This window comes from Ailuropoda melanoleuca, chromosome 8 (genome assembly GCF_002007445.2).
Source record: "Ailuropoda melanoleuca isolate Jingjing chromosome 8, ASM200744v2, whole genome shotgun sequence".
NCBI classification, from domain to species: domain Eukaryota; kingdom Metazoa; phylum Chordata; class Mammalia; order Carnivora; family Ursidae; genus Ailuropoda; species Ailuropoda melanoleuca.
In genome coordinates, this window is record NC_048225.1 from 50,371,152 (window position 1) to 50,391,043 (window position 19,892).

At 45.8% G+C, this 19,892-nt stretch overlaps 1 protein-coding gene across 12 annotated transcripts in view; it reads left to right on the plus strand.

The window, feature by feature from the left end:
• The window catches only part of TENM4 (teneurin transmembrane protein 4), a 721,916-nt gene that overhangs the window by 420,399 nt on the left and 281,625 nt on the right, over positions 1-19,892 (plus strand). For 11 of the 12 annotated variants that reach the window (XM_034666260.1, XM_034666259.1, XM_034666261.1 and 8 more), the window contains one exon: positions 19,502-19,711. The exons of the other annotated variant lie outside the window; for it this stretch is intronic. In XM_034666260.1, coding sequence (XP_034522151.1) covers positions 19,502-19,711 — 210 coding nt within the window. The remainder of the gene's footprint in view (positions 1-19,501; positions 19,712-19,892) is intronic. 12 annotated transcript variants of the gene reach the window in all.

A 19,892-nucleotide genomic window follows, 5' to 3' on the forward strand; every position in this document is an offset into this window, starting at 1 on the left:
CTTCAGAATATTCCATGGAATATAGGGCCCTAGTTGTCCCCGCGTCTTCTGCTATTACAAACATCACTGCAGTAGAGACTGTTGTCAGTACTAGCTGCAAAGTGCTGTTGTTGTCAGTGGTAATAAGAGGATAGAGACTCAGCACAGATGGGAGGATGCCAGGCTAAGCAGGAGAGATGAAAGGCACGTGATGGGACGGCCACACTCAGCTCGGCCACTCCGTCACTCAGTGACTTTGAGCAGGCCTCTTTGGGCCATAGTTTCCTCAGCTATAAAATCGGGGTGTGGGGATGAGACAAAATTAATTTTATACCTCTAACGTATCTGTGAGTCTAAAGCTGTGAAAATCAGTTCTAAAATGGTACTGTGATCCAATAATGGAGGCGGGAGTGCAAAATCCTCATTTTTATACTTTCCACTAAGCCCCGGCTACAATCACTAAACACTGAAGCTTAGGTGAGAGGGAGCCTTCGGGGAGGCCCTACCTAGGACAAAAGGATTGGAAAATCCCTATGAGGTTAGTGCAGAGGAACTGGGGCTCTTTAACCTGCAGTTGGGAAGACTGAGCTGTGATTAAATTTCTCTCTGTGAATATATAGAAGGGCTTCTCTAAAGAGAGTTTTTAGCACTTGTTCTTCCTGTTTTTGGAAGATGAAGCAAAAGAGAAGGAACTGAAATGAAAGTGGTAGAAATTTGTGTGGAATGGAAAGGGACTTATTTGATGATTAGAAGGAAACAAAAAGTAGAAACCAGAAGTTGCTCCTGAAGAATTGTGTGGGTCTCTAACTTTGAATACATTTGAACGTAGTTAAAACATATGCCTAGAAAAAATTGACAAGGCAGGAGACAACAAATGTTGGAGAGGATGTGGAGAAAGGGGATCCCTCTTACACTGTTGGTGGGAATGCAAGTTGGTACACACTTTGGAAAACAGTGTGGAGGTCCCTTAAAAAGTTAAAAATTGAGCTACCCAATGATCCAGCCATTGCACTACTGGGTATTTGCCCCACAGATACAGACGTAGTGAAGAGAAGGGCCATATGCACCCCAATGTTCATAGCAGCATTGTCCACAATGGCTAAATTGTGGAAGGAACCGAGATGCCCTTCAACAGATGACTGAATTAAGAAGATGTGGTCCATATATACAATGGAATATTATTCAGCCATCAGAAAGAACGATTAGCCAACATTTGCTGCAACATGGATGGAACTGGAGGAGATTATGCTAAGTGAAATAAGTCAAGCAGAGAAAGACAATTATCATATGGTTTCACTCATTTATGGAACATAAGAAATAGGAAGATCGGTAGGAGAAGGAAGGGAAGAATGAAGGGGGGGTAAACAGAAAGGAGAATGAACCATGAGAGGCTGTGGACTCTGGGAAACAAACTGAGGGCTTCAGAGGGGAGGGGGGTGGGGGATTGGGCCAGGCCGGTGATGGGTATTAAGGAGGGCACATATTGCATGGGGCACTGAGTGTTATACGCAAATAATGAATCATGGAACATTGCATCAAAAACTGGGGATGTACTGTATAGTGACTAATATAACAAAATAAAAATTATAAAAAAAAAATCTGCCTAGAGACAGAAGGACTGGGCCAAAATATTTCCAGGTGCTCGCTCTCCCATGTCCCCGTGATTCTTCCAGTCTTTAAATGCTAATTTCCTGGTTAATGTCAACAGAATCAGACAAATCTTTACACCAATGATTAACATTCTAATGAAGAGGAGTTGGTGTCAAACACAACTGAACTATTGATATGCACTGGGATCCAATAGGGCTAATTTATTAGTAAACAAGTTGGAAATTTGTATCTCTTCCTTGTGAGATTTGACATTATTCAGGCTTACAGCCCTAAGGTTAAGAGGATGCAGCTAAAGTATGCAATGACTGAGAGCTGGGCCTCAGCTGGGTGGGTGTAGCACAAAAATAAAAAGCTAAATGGGATCATGAAGGCCAGAAAACAACTAAAAATCAGGCTAGATGTTAAGCAACAGCCACTTGAATCTTAGCTCTCAGGCAGGGCAGAGTTTATTAACTTTGTGATTCCTTCAAGATTTTAACTCATATATAAGGGCTCTCATGGTTTGATCCAAATGAGGAGCCTTCTCTTATGTATTAGATCTCAATTGTAACAAATTACCCCCCAAATTTAGCCACTTCAAGCAGAAACAACATGTATTATCTCACACCGATTTTGTGGGTCAGGAAGTCCTGAACATCTTTGCTGGGTTGTCTGACTTGGTGTCTCAACCAGGGTGACAGTCATCTGAAGACTTTCCTGGGGATGGAGGCTCTGCTTCCGTGTTGGCAAACTGATGCTGGCTGTTGGCAAGAGACCTCAGTTTCTCAATCTCTATCGCTGCTTGAGTCCTCACAAAATGGCCACTGATTTTCCCTGAGAACAAATGATCTAAGCAAACACAAGGAGAAAGCCACAATGTCTTTTAGCACCTAGCCTTGGAAGTCACATTCTGTATTTCCACATATTCCCTTGGTACCCCAGGTCAGATTTAGTGCGTGGGAGAGATCACATACACAAGCACATAAACATCAGAAAGTGAAGACCAACAGGGGCCATCTTGGAGGCTGGCTCCCACAACTTACCTAGGGGTTTCTTGTGTTGGTAGGGGGTAATAGCACAGCTGTTGGAGACCCCCAGACCTGGCCAAGTCCTGGCCTTATGTGGTTGAGTGTCCCGAGGCAAAGAACATAGGCTGTCTTGCTATCAGTTTCCTCACCTACCAACTGTAGGACCTCGGTCACAGAGCCGCCATGAGATTATGGGAGACGGTCTACATGAAGCGCCTCGCACAGTGCCTACAGTACAGAAACAGCCTGGGACCGTAATCACGATCTTTATATTTTGAGTACTTTCACTTGATCATATTTCCAGATTTGCATTTGTGTTTGCCCCCCCTTAATAATTTTTTGAGGACTAATATGCACACATTAAAGTGTTTAAGTATGCACTGAAGTCTAGAGCTCCGTGATATTTTATGATGTCGCCATCTCTATAGCCGTAACCCTGATCAAGATATAAAACATGTTCATCAACGTTCCCCTCACGCACCCACCCACCCTAAGACTACTGTTATGGTGGCTTCTATAGATACTGCTTAGTGTTGCCTGCTTTTGAAGTTTATAGAAATAATCACACCGTGTAGACTTGTGTCTGGCTTCTTTTACTTCACATAAATGAATCTCTGAAAATCTGTGAGATTCGTCGTGTTGTTGCATTTACCGGTAGGTTTTTTTAGCTGCTGTGGGGCTTCCCATTTTATTAATATACTACAATTTATTTATCAGTTCACCTGTTGATGGGTATTTGCATTGTTTTGGACTCTTATGAATAAAAGTGCTCTGAACAGCACTGTTATTATATTATCATCACCACAGAGTAGGCTAAGAATACGAAAGTATGCAGCTGGAATGCTCTTATGATAGAGACGTGATGGAGAGGAAACAATAAATTAGCTGTTGCTGTTGCTCTTGTTATTGTTATTCCTAAAATTTATTAAGCCTTTTCTGTGGGCCAAGCATTCGACTGTGTTTTATATTCTTTTTCCTATTTAACCCTCTCAGAACCCATATGAGGAAACATAATTTTATCTCCATTTGACAGTTGAGGATACCGAGCTCAAAGAAGCTAAGCGGTTTGCTTAGGATCAAACTGACAGTAACCCAAAGAGCTGAGATAAATTCTGCCCACTGACTCCAGAGCCCTTAACCACTATGCCAGGATCCGGGGGGCCTGCATTCAAGTTCCCTGATCCACTTACAGTGTGACAGGTTCCCATGTTAGCTCCCAAGTGACAGCCCCCTCATTTGAAGACAGGGTGATCCTCCCTATGACCACAGAGGGATCAACTTTTAGGAGAATAAGATACAAAAGCACTTTGCTCAGTGTCTGGAATGTAAGTGTTTGATTAATGTCATTGTTCTTCCTCCTGAAAAATTGTAACATTTGACTGTTAGAGATATTTTTTGAGTTTGAAAGAACTTTCAGAAATTTCAATTCATTCCTTCAATGAACAGCCAAATTAAAGTTTCCTGGGAACCCCCAAGTCTTATCCCATTTTGTCTGCCCCAATATCCCTGTGTCTCTATTTCAAGAGGATGAAGAGCCCAGAAGAAAAGAGGGGATTGATCTTTGTGTATCCAACATGAAAATCAAATTTTCCAGAGGGATTGTATCCTTCTCCTGTTACACTCTGGAGGGAGGCTAGGGACCTGGAAGGAAAGAAAAGTCTCCATCAAAAACAGAGGGTCTCCTGAGAGCACATGGGAGGAGCACAGAGTGGCGCCCCTGTTTTGTCTGTGTGCGCCTCAGTGCTGGCCCCCAGACCCAGAGGGAGCCTGGAGGGATCTGATGACAGGAAAACAATTCAGGAAGTTGGCTGATCTTCACTGAACCCAGAAGCCAGAAAGAAAAAGACTAAGAAATGCAAGGTAAGCATTTCTGTGCGACAAGAAAAAACAACACAACATAAGCGATGTCAGGGGAAACTGGAGAAATATTTACATTATAGAAAATGTATTAATTTTTAACATACAGAACATCTTATAATCAATAAAGAGGAAACATGAACAACCAAATAAGAAAAAAATGTGCAAAGACCCATATAGCAATTCACAGATACCTAAATATAAACATCTGATAAACATTACAAAATGCTCCAACTCTAATAAAGGAATGAATATTAAAATAACTTTAACATATTTTACATCTACCAGATAAGCAAGGATCAGAAAGGTTCCATGTTCCAACCCCAGTGCTAGGCCGCCCTGGTACTATCGTTGATCTTAATGGCCCAAAACCACCTCCGTTGCCGCCTGATTGTCGGAACTTAGGCTCATTCGGTCATCTCTCCAGGCCTGGGTTCCTCTTGTGTAAACCGACAGGTAGGGCTAGGAGAGCTTTGCTCCTTGTGCGCTTCACAGAGAAGTGATTTGGAGCCCAGGCTGGGTGACGTCGGCCAGGCTGACTGACCGCTGTAAGGCCGAGCGTCCTCGTCTCGAATGAGGGTAACCCAGGTCCCTACCTTCGTAAGATTGCGGTGAGGATTCAGATGGACGCGATGGACGCGTGTCTCTACACAGCGAGGTACAACATCTGGCGAAGAGGAAGTCCCCAGCAACGGTAACTATTAGTATCACTGTTGCTACGAACCAATCATCCTTCTCTCCTGCGTAAAAGTCCTCGGAAAGCAAAAGACGCAGCTATTAAGGCAGCAAGCCTGCGGGCAGTTCCTTTCAGAAAACCAAAGACTGAGAAAATGTAGTCACTTAACCTTCTGTGAACTTCTCTCCTCTCGTCTACTAAATGGGGGTAATAAGGAGAAATTCCAAGGGTTGATAGGAGGATTAAGTGGAAGAGCGTAAATCAGTCTTGCTAGTTTTCATTATTGGAGCTCTAAGAGAGCTTAGGGCGCAACCCGTGTGACCGTAGTAATTTTCAGCTAAAGAGACCCAGAGAAGTTCAGCGGCTTAATTCGGGTGGTACATTCTAGTTGCTACCAGATGCTGCGGTGCAGAGCCCCGGGAATAGGAGCAGGCCCTGGAATCTCCCAGAGGCTGTACGGGGTCTGAACCCCACCTCTGTCCAGCTCAGCTGTTTACCAGTTCCGCTCCCTTTCCCCCGGACCTACCAGACTGGTCATACTCGCACCTGCAGTTCTCTCTGCAGCCCGGCCCCATGTGCATACACGTGCACACACATGCACACGCCACACACAATCCCGCTTCCATCCGGCTGGCTCCTGGTTGAACTTTAGGCTTCTGCTTAAGCATCACTTCCTATAGGATGGTGGCTTTGTACCTCAAGGTCTCAATTAAGGATCTATTCTTTGTGCTCCCTACTCCCATAGCACTGTGCGATAATTGCCTCTTCTGGGGATTCTCAAAGGCAGGCAGGACCCAATCAGATTCCCCTCCATGACTCTACCGGGGTCCTGGCTGCAGCCCCCTGTGGGGTCACTGAGAACTGAGTGGCAGGACCGAGTTACCAGGACACTCCAGAGGGGGGCTTCACCTTCATCCCAGGAGGGTGGCACTCCCCTCTTCTGACTATGCCAGGGTCCTATGACAAATTACACAGCCTCACAGATCGCTGGACTCTGGACACCCCCGGTGCCTTCCTATCCTGCAGGCCCCTGTCTCTTCCCTCATTTCCCCACCAACATGAAATCCGAGGCAAATGCAGTCTGCGTGTGCCAGCACTGAAGTCAAGGGGATGCTGCCTCCCAGGTTCTGCCCAAGAAGCACCTAGGAAGCCTTATAGCCAAGCTTTGCCCAGTGCCCTCCCTTCCATAAAGCAAGAAATCCCATTTGCCAGCAGAGTTCAGAATCTGCTATCCAAGGCATATGGCTGGATCTGAATTCCTGGACTTGAGACCCTGAATGGTTTTACCTCCAAAATACAGACTCTTTTCTCCCCAGATGAGGCTTTTGGTTAAGAGAAACAAAAATAACCAACACCTTTCTTTCTTTTCCTACCCAGTGCCCCCAGTCAGGGTGACCAGCCTTCCCGGGCAGCCTTGGAGATAATGCCTTTTCATTAACTAGTGTTGATTTCTGGTGCCATTTCGGAGGTCCAGTTTCCCACCACATTGATGTTGGCATGCCATTGATCTTGGCATGGCTCCAAACACATGGGTACAGTCTACCCACTTGGTTTCAGTCCTAATCCTCCTCTTGAGAACTGAGTGAGCTCAGTCTTTTCTGGAGTCATTTTCTTGTTCAGTAAAATGGAAAGAATGGTATCTATATCATAGAGGTGTCACAGGACTAGAAGAGAGGATGTATGCAAAGGCTCCTTTTATATAAATGACCACCAGCTGAAGAAACCCCATGCTGGCAAGAAAGGGTGTTGTGGTAGACAGGGTGGTGTGGTAGACAGAGTGTGGGCTCCAGAGTCAGCCCCGGCTTTGTGATTGACTACCTGTAGATCTTGAGTAAGTCACTTGGCCTCTCTGTCCCTCCACTTCCTCATGTGTAAAAGGAGGCTTCTATATTGTAAGCTCCAAAAGGACAGTATTATGGGTTGACTTGTGTCCCCCCCCAAAAGGGATATATGTTCAGGTCCTAACCCCTAGGACCTCTGAATGTGACCATATTTGGAAATAGGGTTGTTACACATGTACTTAGTCAAGACGAGGTCATCCTGGAGGAGCATGGGACCCTAATCCAGTCTGACTGGTGTCCTTACAAGAAGCAGCCCTATGAAGGCAGAGACGCACATTGGGAGAAGGCCATGTGACAGCAGAGGCGGAGACTGGAGTCGGCAAGCTGCAAGCCAAGGAACAGCAAACTGCCAGAAGCTAGGAAGAGGCAGGGAGTGATTCCTCTACTGGTTTCAGAGGGAGCATAATCCTCCCGGCACCTTGACTTTGGACTTCTGGCCTCCACAACTGCGAGACAATAAATTTCTGTGTTTTCAAGACAGTCTGTGGTGCTCAGTCATGGCAGCCCTCGGAAGCCAATACAGACAGGACCTTCACCTGTCTCCGCTTCCCCTGTGTCCCCCAGCTCCCCCGCGGGGGCCCCTCAGTGATCCATTGAGTGAGTGAACGATGCTTGCTGCGAGCGGTATGCTGGCGGTGTGTACAAGGTGCTTAGCACCGTGCATAGCATGCGGGAGGTGTTTGGTAAACGTTTATTCCTTCCCCTTCTCTTATCATCTCAAAGGCTCAGTCATGGCAGCCCTCGGAAGCCAATACAGACGACCTTCACCTGTCTCCGCTTCCCCTGTGTCCCCCCAGCTCCCCCGCGGGGGCCCCTCAGTGATCCATTGAGTGAGTGAACGATGCTTGCTGCGAGCGGTATGCTGGCGGTGTGTACAAGGTGCTTAGCACGGTGCATAGCATGCGGGAGGTGTTTGGTAAATGTTTATTCCTTCCCCTTCTCTTATCATCTCAAAGGCTCCATTCTGTACAGAGTGTATTTTATTATAAAAACAAGCATGGTTTTCTTCTAATGTTTGCCTGACACCTCCTAAGGGGCCCCCAGCTTTGAGAATCTACATCTGGGGAAATTCTCCGTGTGAGAGAGATCTGGGCGCTTGGGGGCAAGATTTGGGCAGATATTTCTCTACGTGTCCATTCTCCCCCTGCACCACGGTGATTTTTTCCAAGGCTTTTTTGAGACTGCTTTCCTTGAGTTCTCAAAATTTCCTGGAGTGATAGTAGAGGAATTTCCAGAAAGCTTGGCCCTTACTATGTTTGTGCTTTCAAAAAAGTTTCAGGAAGCTTTGTAGATAGAAATCTAATGGGAGCAGAGGCTTTGGTACAGTGAGCAAGCTCAGGGGAAGCTGTGTAGAATCAGGACATTTTGCAGGGAAAACCAGGTAAGGAACATGATTCTCAGTATATAGTCACTATATGCTTACACCATAGGATTTTGTTATTTTTTTTAAACTTTCTGTTGAAATATAATCGATAGGCAGAGAACTGCACAGATGATAAATACCTCTGGCTTTATTTTATATGGGTATCTTTTTCTCCTGGTTAATTTTTATCCAGTTCACTGATGATACTAATCTCAATTCCCCCATTACGTCTCTGTGGAAGACAGTTTGAATTCTAGTGGTGGGTTCAGCTTGCCTGGCTCTGTGGCTTTGAGCACACTGTGTAACTTCTTTAAATGTTATTGCCCAGCCCCACCCCCTCATGGCTGATGAGAGAAGGGGGAAGTAAACCCTTGGATTTACAAATGTGCATTCTTGTGTTGCTTATTATTATTCATTTGGATGATTCTAGTGGGATGGTGTGGCCTTAAGGTCCACCAGAACAAGGCCCAGACTCCAGGCTTGTACCCCCCTCTTCCTCCCAGCTAGGCGGTCTTCAGCCTCAGATTCTGCATCTGTCAGCTTGGAGAGATCTAACACCTTTGCAGAGGCTGTGAGGATTGAGGTGATGTGCATAAGGGACACGCGGGAGGTACCCAGTTAGTACCAGTCCCCTCCCCTACCTCCAGCAGCTGGCCCCTTCTTCTGCCACAGCTCCCCACCTCGTCCCTCTTTCCTCTGTGCTTGATTCCTCCACCAACCCCCAGTATGTGAATAGAAGTGAAGCTTGACAGGCAGGCTGTGCTCTTGCCTTTGTCTCGGAGCCTGGAATTTTGCAGCTGTGTAAATTGAATCGGGAAAGGAAATATATATAGGGAAATTACATATATACATGTAGGTATGTATAAATTACAAATACATATATTAGAACCCAGGAAGTAATAAATGACTTTGAAAACAGCTGTTTGGAAGCACTTTCTTAATCAAATATCAGTGCAGAAGTGCGAAGCTTGAGCCTTTCTGTTGAGCAGAGCACTCTGTGACCACGGATTGGCCGAGGCCTGCCGTGAATCCCAGTGGTGCCTTGTTCAGGTTCACCAGCAGACCTGACAGGCTTAGACAATCCAGCTTGCCTTGTGCCTTCCCTCTCCCCCACATCCCACAGAAAGTGGCCTCTCCATCTGGCCTGAGTTGAGCCTCCAGAAGCCTGGATGGCCCATCTTAAACCCCTTTGGACCAACTCCTGGGAAAGGGTCAGAGAAGCTGTGAGAACCCCGAGGTTATGGCTGACTATTGGAGTTCTGTGGGTCTCCCATTTCCCCCGCCCTCATCCCCCAACAACTCCGTCACCGCTCATCCCCCTCCTCTGGCACCCCTGCCTCTCTCCCATGAAATAATGTGTTTCTGTTTCTTTCATCCATGCAACCAGGCTCCCTTCCAGGGGAAGGGCTCGTCATGGCTCTGTATCCCCACTACCCATGAGGGCCTCACATGGCGAGGCTGCCTGGCGTACGTCTGGGGTCAGTAATCAAAGGGAGGTGGGGGACGGCTACCACTGTTGAGCATCTGCCCATTGTAGGCCACAGAGATGCATGCTCGCTCTTTCTTACTCTCCACAGGACCCCTGAAAATTAGGCTCAGATCCTACAGAGCCCAGCACCCTAAAAGGTGAAGCAACCTGCCCCAAATCACAGTAACCAGTTCTAAATCCAGATCTTACTCAATGCTCCTCCCTGAAGTTGGAGTCTCGCTTAGCCCCTTACCAGTTGTATGTCCCTGCACAAGTCACATCACCCCTCTTAGCCTCAGTTTTTCTGCCTATAAAATGGGGATGATGCTCATAACCTCACATGAATGTAGAGAGGATAAAATACGATCACGGAGGTGAAAATCCTGTATAAGGTATAAAGTAAGTACCATTCCCATGTAGGTATTGTTTTTATGAGTAGCTCAGTCAGTTAAAACAGATTCCAGTAGGTTCGAACCTATATGAACCAGAGAACCTGTGTGAATACCTATATGAAATCCCTGCGTGGGCTATGGACATATGGATACAGATCAGACCAGCCCCTGCCCTCGGGGAAATCACTAAGAGGAACACACAGACATGGTGGCCTACAGTTTGTAGTATTTGCACGTCTGTCTCCGGCCCCTGGCAGCCTCTCAAGTCTCATTTCCTAGCACTCTCCTCCTTACACCCCTCCACTTACGCAGGCAGCCCTCACTTTTCCAAAGTTCTTATGACACCACTTCAGTGTTACGGAAAGACCTGCATTACTACCTGTTTTCGTTCACTGAAAGAAATCGAAGAGGACTTTTGCTTTTACCAAAAAAGGCTAAAAGCCAAATAGGGTTCAGAGTTTGTCCTATGTGAGAGCCATTATCCAGGCAGCGCGCACCCTGAGCAGCAAGGGCGGCCGCCAGGCTCCTTCCCCGGGAACTAAGCATCTCAGCATCAAGCCACCAGAGCTTTGAACTGTGTCTGTGAGCATCTGGGCAATCTCTCAGTTTATTTTGTGCGGCCATTAGCAAGACGTGTGCTAAGGTATCAGAAAAGTCTAAGAGAGGTTATTTTGAGGTCTGGGGGCTCAGAAACTTTTCCATATAAATGAATGGTCATTGCTTTATGCCCTTTCAGCTTATGCTCTGCTTTCAGATGGGGGCAGGGATGAGACATGATGCCTGCAGTGGCTTCCTCTCTGCCCCTCAGTTTCTAGGTCCTCTGTCTGGAAAGCTCTTCCCCCAGATGTCTGTGTGGCTCATTCCTTCACTTGTCTCATGTCTCTGCTTAAATATCACCTCCTCCGAGAGGCCTACCCTGAATCTCCTACTTAAAATAGCACACCCGTCCCATCACTCCAGACCTTTCTCTGCACTTGACTTTTCTTCACAGCGTCTGTCACCACTCAATGTCTTTCTGTATGATTATTTGCTTACTTACTGATTTTTCTCCTCCACCGAAAGGCTCTGGGGGCAAGACTTTTTCTTCCATGCCTACGTGCTTAGAACAGTGTCTAGCACAAGGTAGGCCCAAAATAAATATTTGATGAAAGATCAAGGCCTACCACTAACTAAGAAGAAGACAAGTAGCTCAATTTTAAAATGAGGATCTGAATGGACATTTCTCAAAGAAGACAGACAAATGGCCAGTAAGCACGTGAGAGGATGTTCAATATCATAGCCATCAGGAAATGCGTATCCAATGAGATGCCACCGCACCCACCGGAATGGCCATAATCCAAAAGCCAGATAATAAAAAGTGTTGGCAAAGATGTGTAGAAATTGGAACTCTCAAACACTGCAGGTGGGAGTGTCAGATGGTGCAGCCACTTAGAAACAGTCCAGCAGCTCTTCAAAAGGTTGAACAGAGTTACTTTGATCCCGCATTTTACTCCTAGGTATCCACCCAAGAGAAATGAAGACGCACGTGCACAGAAAATCTTGTACTCAAATGTTTGTAGCAGCTCTTCAGAATTAGCCAGAAAGTAGAAACAACCCAAGATTCCATCAAGTGATGAATGGATAAATAAAATGTGTCCTGTCCATACAATGCAGGGTCATTCGGCAGTAAAATGAAATGACGTTCTGATCCATATTACAACATGGACAAACCTCGAAAACGTTACATTAAATGAAAGGAGCCAGCCATGTCATAGGATTCCATTTATATGAAACGTCCAGATTAGGTAAATCCACAGAGACCAAAAAGTAGATTTATGTGATTGCCCAGGGCTCCAGGGGGTTGGATGGAAGTGAGGCATGACTGCTAAGAAGTATGGGGTTTTCTTAGGGGGGTGATGAAAATATTCTAAAATTGGCTGTGGTAAAAAATATAAATAAATAAATAAATAAATAAATAAATAAATAAATAAAATAGTGGAGATGTTCGTACTACTTTACGAATATCCTAAAAATCATTGAATGGTACGCTCTAAATGGGTGACTTGTATGGGTATGTGAATTACATCTCAACAAAGCTGTTATTACCCCCAAAACCAACAAATGTCCTCATTTAATACACCTGGATCAAACAAGCAGCCGAGCTGGTGCCCCCCCTTCCCCACCAAGTGCAGACCGGAGAGACCGAGGCACTCCCTTCTGAGTGTTGAGGTGGAAATATGCCAAGATATTGGCCTCCTCAGGCAAACAGGTGAGAGCAAACCTCCTTTCCTGGTGAATGCTTTTAAAAAAAACAAACAAACAAAAAATGGCCCCGAGAAACCTATGAGGAGGAGGGATGGAGATCAAATGAGCTGAGCCTGAGAAATTTACTACGTCCTGTTGTCCAGAGACTATTTTCCCAGCGTAAATCCCAGAGACAGATGGCCCCAGACCTGCTTCTGAAAATAACCACTGTTGAGAAGAGTGGAGCGTTGGCTTAGTGGGAGCTGCCCAGCCAGGGGAGTAAGCTCCGCTAGACTCAACAGGCTGGAAAAGGACGCGAGTCTGTGCCCAGCAGACCGCAGCACTCATCCCGCTGGGAACCCAGAGCAGAAGCTGTTGTCTTTGCTACCTTCCTGTGTGTGTGTTTTCTCCTCTTTAAAACAACTTTTTTTTTTAAATGTCTCTATCACATTTGCCCCTTGAAAAAATTGGCAAGTATAGAAAAATATCAAGAAAAGAAATGAAATGTGTTCATAATTCTACTGCCTTAAGGTGACAGGTGTCAAAATTTTTGTACAAATTGCGCACACACACATTTAAACACATGGCAGAATTACTTTTATACAATTTTGCACCATAGTTTTTTGTATCCTATTTCACATGTCCCTAAACATTCTTTACAAACATGGCTGGTAATGTCTGCATATTGATATTGTAATGCTGGGCCTTAATTTACACAATTAGGCACTTTTAACATTAAAGATTTTCTTCCTTTGCAAGATTTTTTAAAATTGTACTTTATACTACTGTAAATAGTGTTGTGATGAATATTCTTATAAATAATTCTTTTGAAAAGTCATGATTATGTCCTTGGGTAAATTGCTAGATGTATAATCGCACATTTTAAAAATCAGTCTATATCAAGTTATGCTACCAATATCAGGGCACAAAATCTTGTTTGTATTTAAAACCAACATCTGTCTTAGCACCTGCTAGGTACCTGGTATTTTCACATTTGTTTCATTTTCTCCTAAAGTCTTAACAATAATTTTAAAAGTATAAGAAGAATGATATATACTCATTGTACAAAAATTTGAAGATATAAAATCATATTTAAAAATGAAAAACTGCTGATATCATCGATAACCCTTGTTAAAGGTTTTTTTTTTCAGCCAGTCCTTCTTCCAATACAGTCATACAAATTTATTCATTCTGTAAACATTTTATGAGCATTTACAGTGCTGAAGAAATGGACTTGCCATTGTAACTGAAATCATTTTCATCCTACACTATTTTTATAGTCTCCTCTACTCCTCAGAATAACCCCCGGGGGTGTGCATTCCTGTTACCCCTACAAAAGAACCTTCCAGTGTTCTAGTCCAAGTCCCTGACGGGGAAGGTGAGGGCCATCTAATTAACTGTCCAAGTCAGTACGGTTTTAGAGCAAAGGTGGGGCACTATTGTTAACTAACGCAGGATAACAGATGCAAACTGGGGCGGGCTGTCACTAACAGACAGAATGGATGGTCTCCCTAGCTCTCTAGCTTCATTCAGAGTTCTAGCACTTTGAAATCCTTTGCAGCAGTGGGCTTCTATCCATTTCAGATCACTATGGGAACCAGTTATGCAAACCTTTTCTGAGCTAAGACTCTGATCTAGGCCAGGACACAGAGGTGAGCAGCTTGCTGGCCCGCAACAAAGTTCTTGGTCCTCCAAGCAGCGCCAAACCTTCTATCCGAAGGAGATCCCGGTTTTCCATCCTTTGCTCAGAGCTGAGAAGAACTTTACTTATTCAGTGAAGCAACTGGCTGCCCTATTAAGAGGACATAGGCGTGAGGTTAGCACATGAAAAGAGAAGGAATGCATTTGGTTTTAAGTGGAAGGACTAGAGTATTTCTAGAAAGGAGCCTTCACTGGAGGTAGGAGGAATCCATCAGCTCAGAGTTCCACGAGAGGAGGTACCTGTGTAGGTCTAAGTGTTTGTTTTACTTTTCTCTAGGTGTCGTTGATTGATAGCTGTATACTGGGCACTATGCTAAATATTTTACATACAGGCTTCTAAAATTCACGGCTGCCAGTTAAAAGGCTCTTCCAGAATTCCAGGGAACAGCCTGGGGAGAAAATGCACTCCATGCAGCACACAGCCAGTGCTCTGGCTTTTCAGATTGGACTCACTCTTCCCCACTGCATCTCTAGGCTGTGATTTTCCCCATCATACCCTACATGCACTTTAGCATAGGTTAATAAGATTCTGTTTGGGTGTTTAGATGGATTTCTCAAGACTACTGAGAAAAGTGTAAAAAAAAAAAAAGTGCCTTTTGTTCATGGTCTTTCTTTCCTTGATGGAGTAATAAATTTGTCCGTCAGCTGGCCCTTCACACCTCAATCTCATGGCATACTCCAAAGACACGTTTGGAATCCAGAATTCTAGAAGGCTCTTCCTTGAGAACTGTCTTATCCTAGTTATAGGTAACATTTCAAATGCTCCAGCAGCCTACCATCAATTCACACAAAGATGTGAGTAACTGAAATTGTTCTTTCTGCAGATCTCAGGATTCCCTTGTTGTGTGTTCTTTTCATATATCACAGCTGCCTCCTTAACACTTTCCTCTTTTATGACATCGACAAGTAATCCGCATTGATAAAGGTGTCATTGGCAGGCTTGCAGATCTGTCATCATTTATTCTCCAAAACCACCCTGTTCTTACTACGAAAGACCGCAGCTGGAGGAGACAAATCGGTGTTGGCTGAGCCCTTTCCATGAGATGGCTGGGCTCCTTACAAGTATCACAGCATCGGTCCCCTCAGCAACCCTTTGCAGTGGGTGCTAGCACTCCAGTTTTCAAAGAAGAAAACAGAGACTAAGAGAAGTATCCGCTATACGCTAGAACTAGGCTCGCAGAGACCTCTCAGGGAACATGGATGGCTCTCCTGCACCTTTCACTGGCCCCCTTCGTTGCTAGAGTGAGGTGTAGGGAGGTTTGTGCCAATCATCCCATCTCATTTGACCATGGACACTGTGGAAAGTTCTACAGTACCAGGTTCCCTTCAGCTGATGACCAGGATGCATGAGAGGGCAACTCTAAACCCCAACCCCATTGTGTTTTCTATGCGCTGGACACTGCTTGGCACTGGGGGGCGTGGTAAGGGGCCAGCCAGCCAGGCTAGTAGGCAGTCACGGCAAGTAAACACTGCAGGACAGGAAGGATTGCCCGGGGAAGGAAGAGGGAGCTGTGCGGGCACGCAGCAGGGGTGCCAAACCCAGGCTTGAGGCATCAGGAAAGCCTTCTCCTGGGAGATGACGTGAGGTTGGGCCCTGAGGATGAGTGGGAGCTAGCGAGACACATGGGGTGGTAGTCATGGGGAAGAGAGAAGAGGAAAGGGTGCGCTCAGGGAGAAAAACAGCATGGGCAAATACGTGGGCAAAACTTTATAGCTGTGTGCCAGGGGTGCCATTCAAACAGATGCACTGTCCGTGGTGCCCTGAAGTGGTGCAACCTGACACACTTGGGCAAAAGGTAGAGCCGTGCGTTCATGGAGATGAGCAGGCCAGCGCATCTCCGCGAGTCCCAGCAGACTTGGTAAGAAGGCAGTGGTAGTGCACAAGACTTAAAAGGCCCAGGGGGATGGGCAGCTTGCTGGAGGCCGGGTAAAGGATGAGGGCCAGAGGCCAGAGTATTCTCTGGGCCGTGGTGCTCATGCCCTCATCCCTCCATCTCTTCCCAGTGGGATGCTCTGTGGTCCAGCAAACCTTTCTCCTTTCCTCCAGATGACATGTTATCTCCCAGTCATGCACTGGGCTGTCTTGGGTTCCGACAGGTCCCACCTGCCTGGCTTAGAACTCCATGTGACTCCCTCCCCTCCCACTGACTCGTTCTCGTTCCTGGCTCTCACAGCCTGTATCGCCCTCACCTTCCAGCCCAGTCAATGGGTATCTAGCACGTGTTTGTGGAATGACGCAGTGTTGGAAGCATGCACGGCTCTTATAAAAAAGAAAAGATAAAATTAGGTTAGTGCCCCTCACTCCATATACACATATGTGGTGGAGTGCATCGCGTGTTTATTAGGTGTTTATGGGCTGACACGCTGTTCTCAACACATCACGTGCTTTAACTTCTTTATCCCTCAAACCAACCCTGTGAAATAGATGTTCTTTTTTATTTTATCCTTTAATTTCCATTATATAGATGAGGAAATTGAGGCACATAGGGTGAAGTAACTTGCCCACAGTCACAACTACTGAGCTAGCAAGTAGTGTAACTGCAATTCAAATGTAGGATCTGGGTCCAGAGCCCATACTCTTAATACCACCTTGCCTTGCTTCTGTAGGCGCCAAATTTGTACAGCAATGCATTTTATTCATGTGTTCCAAGCACTAATAGATTATATGCATTATAAAATATATACAAAACAGATAGGAGCAAAGAGTGAATTTAAAAAATAAATATTTCTCATTTTTTCTTGTGCCCAGGAGATGGTTCTGTGCACCCTACTTTGGGGCCACATAAATTAAAAGCAGCTGATGAATAAGAGGAAGGGAATTAACAGGTTTCCAACAATATCTGTACCTCACAGAAACATCACGAGTTCTTGTGCACCTGCTAAGGGCCTGGTGCCTAGTTAGGTGCTTGGAATGTCAGGCTATGAATAGTCAGAGCAGTCCCGAGACCTCAGGTGAGTGAGGCCTGGAAGTTGGATGAAGGCAGAAGAAACAGGCACGAGGCCAGGCCGCTGTGCCATTCCCAGCCTCAAGTCTCTGAAGTTTGTGATAGAACAATTTACTTAGTTCTGGAACTATTTATTTCATAAAGCTTGACAGACTTACTCAGGAAGAGGCTGTAACTAGCACCCTAGAACAACATATCGTGTTTCTTAACTGTTGTCTGCAATTCTAACAACTCAGCATGGTATGGTACTGGTTATCTTCAGCTCATCAGAAGCTCTGATTGGAGATTATAAGATGTCTTTGACTAATAAAAGAGGAGGAAATGAATGTATATTTGCTTAATAAATACAGCCTGGTCGACAAAATCTTTCCAAAACTGGGACTGCAAGGGAAGCAGAATCATGAATGAGGTTCTTCCGAGGGGGTGAGGGGAGGTGGTTTCATTCAATTTAATGAACATTTGGTGAGCGCTGACCCTACTTGCTCATGCATACTGTGTGCACAGATATGGCATCTTTAGTCCTTGAAACAACTCTGTCAAAGGGGAGGGGTGCCTGACGTACAAACAAGGAACTGGAAGTCATTTTCCCAAGGTCATACAGCTGAAAGGAGACTAGGTCATGATGCAAACCCCACTTCTGTTAAATTCCAAAACCCACTCCAAGCATGTACTGTACCCCAAGAATATGCCATATACTTTTATGTGGGAAACATAAATACAGATAACTGCAAAGACAGTATGGCACATGTGATAGCAGAATCAATGTCAAGGCTAGAGAAAGGATTGATTACCTTACAGTGCTATGTAGTAAGTGGTGTCAGGGAAGGCTCTCACCAGGTGAATCGGGAACCCTTGGTTTAGACGATTTTGAAGAGAATCCTAGCCCAGATTTTTGGGTAAAGAAACCAGAACACAGAGCCATGCAGAGGTTGTACCACGGTCATTGATCCCTGCTATCTCAGTTCCTCTTACTAAATTTCTTCTATGAACCAGATGGCATAAACAGCGTCTGTATAAAATGTGGTCACATGTGGTGAGGCTCAGGGGTTGACAGAAGAATCATGAAACCTACAGGATCCTGCAGGATTTGGTGGCTGTGAACTGAGAGAGCATCTCTTTCTCCTCCCCCACCCCAAATCAGCAGCCCTCTGTGCCACCTCCATCTTAAAGCTCTGCCGAATTTTATGACATGTCCAGGTTGCATTACGTTTCCTAAAGTTCAGTCCCTTTGAAAAGCTGGGTAGATCTGATTATGTTTTCAGCCTTCTATCAGTCAAAGTGGAAGAAAGAAGCAGCCCTTGCTGCTAAGTGGATGCATTGTCTTGTACCGTATACTTTTATATGTCTGTACTTATATTCCCTTGCTTGTGGACGATGTACTGCACATGTCTAAAGGCCAGCCACAGATCGAACTGCAAATGGTCTGTTCTCAAAGGTCTTGTCCCAGGCCATCACCTTCTCCTTCTGAAGAGTTGGGAGTGTGCTCACAACACTGGGCTTTTTAGAATCAGAACCTGACATGGTAGAAACTTGGCATCAAAATATACTGACGTAGTGTATCTTGGAACTCACAGAATGCTAATGTCCTAAAATTATAGAATTATTTTATCTGAGTTTATTACAACCGGAGGATCCTAATGTGTTAGACACCTGTAACCCACCTATTCAGCAAATAGTTTGTTAGTGCCTCCTGCATGCCTCGCACTATGCTAGCCTCTGGGGATACAGACGTGGAAAAGACAGCTAATGCTCTTGCTCTCAGCGAGTTTGCAGAGAACGGCAGGATTTAAAAATCTTAAAATGCCTGACTCTGAGAAAAGTAAAACATTAGTGTGTTAAAATCCTAGAATGCCAGCGAAGGAAGGGGGCCCTGGATCATTCCCTCCGGCTCTATCTTTTATGAGTCCCAGAGACTTTTCCAGGCATGTCCGATTAAAAATCTCACTAATAAGAACATCATTTCACTTCAGTGACATCACAGAATGGCCAGCTTGCAGGCGCTCAGGGATCACCCAGAGAGGCTGTTCATTTTTACCAGAGAGACTACTGAGGCTCAGAGCCCGGCAGCTGTTTGATAGATAGCATACCCCGCATCCCCAGGACCAGGCCCCAGGTTTCAGGGCTCTCTCAGAGAGCAGGCAAAGCAGGAAGGGCTTCCCGTGTGTTTCCGAGGGGTGCCTTCTTTGCAAGCCATGCAGACTTCTGCACGGAGGCCCCGCTCTTCCGAAAGAGTTTGCACCAACTACCTTTGCGGAGGCAATCAGGCCCGCCCCCGACCACGTGTGCAGTAGATCGCCCGGTGTTGGGAGCCCCCTCCTCCCGTTGGGAGCCCCCTCCCCGTTGATGCGTGTTTTATTTTGCTCCCTCCCCCGCCCCGTGTGCCTCAAAACCAATTTTCATTATTTTTTTCTGTCTGTGTTTGTCTTTGTGGTTCGCAGGTGCTCCCTTGCATTGTTCATCCGCTTCATCAACCCCTATTGAGCAGTCCCCCTCCCCGCCCCCCTCCCCTCCGGCCAATGAGAGCCAGAGGCGGTTGCTAGGCAGCGGTGTGGCCCAGCCAACCCCGGACTCAGACTCTGAGGAAGAGTTTGTCCCTAATTCATTCTTAGTTAAAAGTGGCTCCGCCAGCCTGGGGGTCGCGGCGAACGGTAAGTCCCTCTCTCTTCCTAACTTCTGTGGGTGTTTTGTGCGTGCGTGTGTGTGTGTGTTTCCTTTCGTTGGTGATGCTGATTAATCTGCCTGCTTGGGCAGCTTGCAGGGGCGGAGGGGCCTGCTGCATGGGGGGCTCGGGGTTGTCGGGGGTCTGGCGCGGCTCCGCGGCTCCGGCAG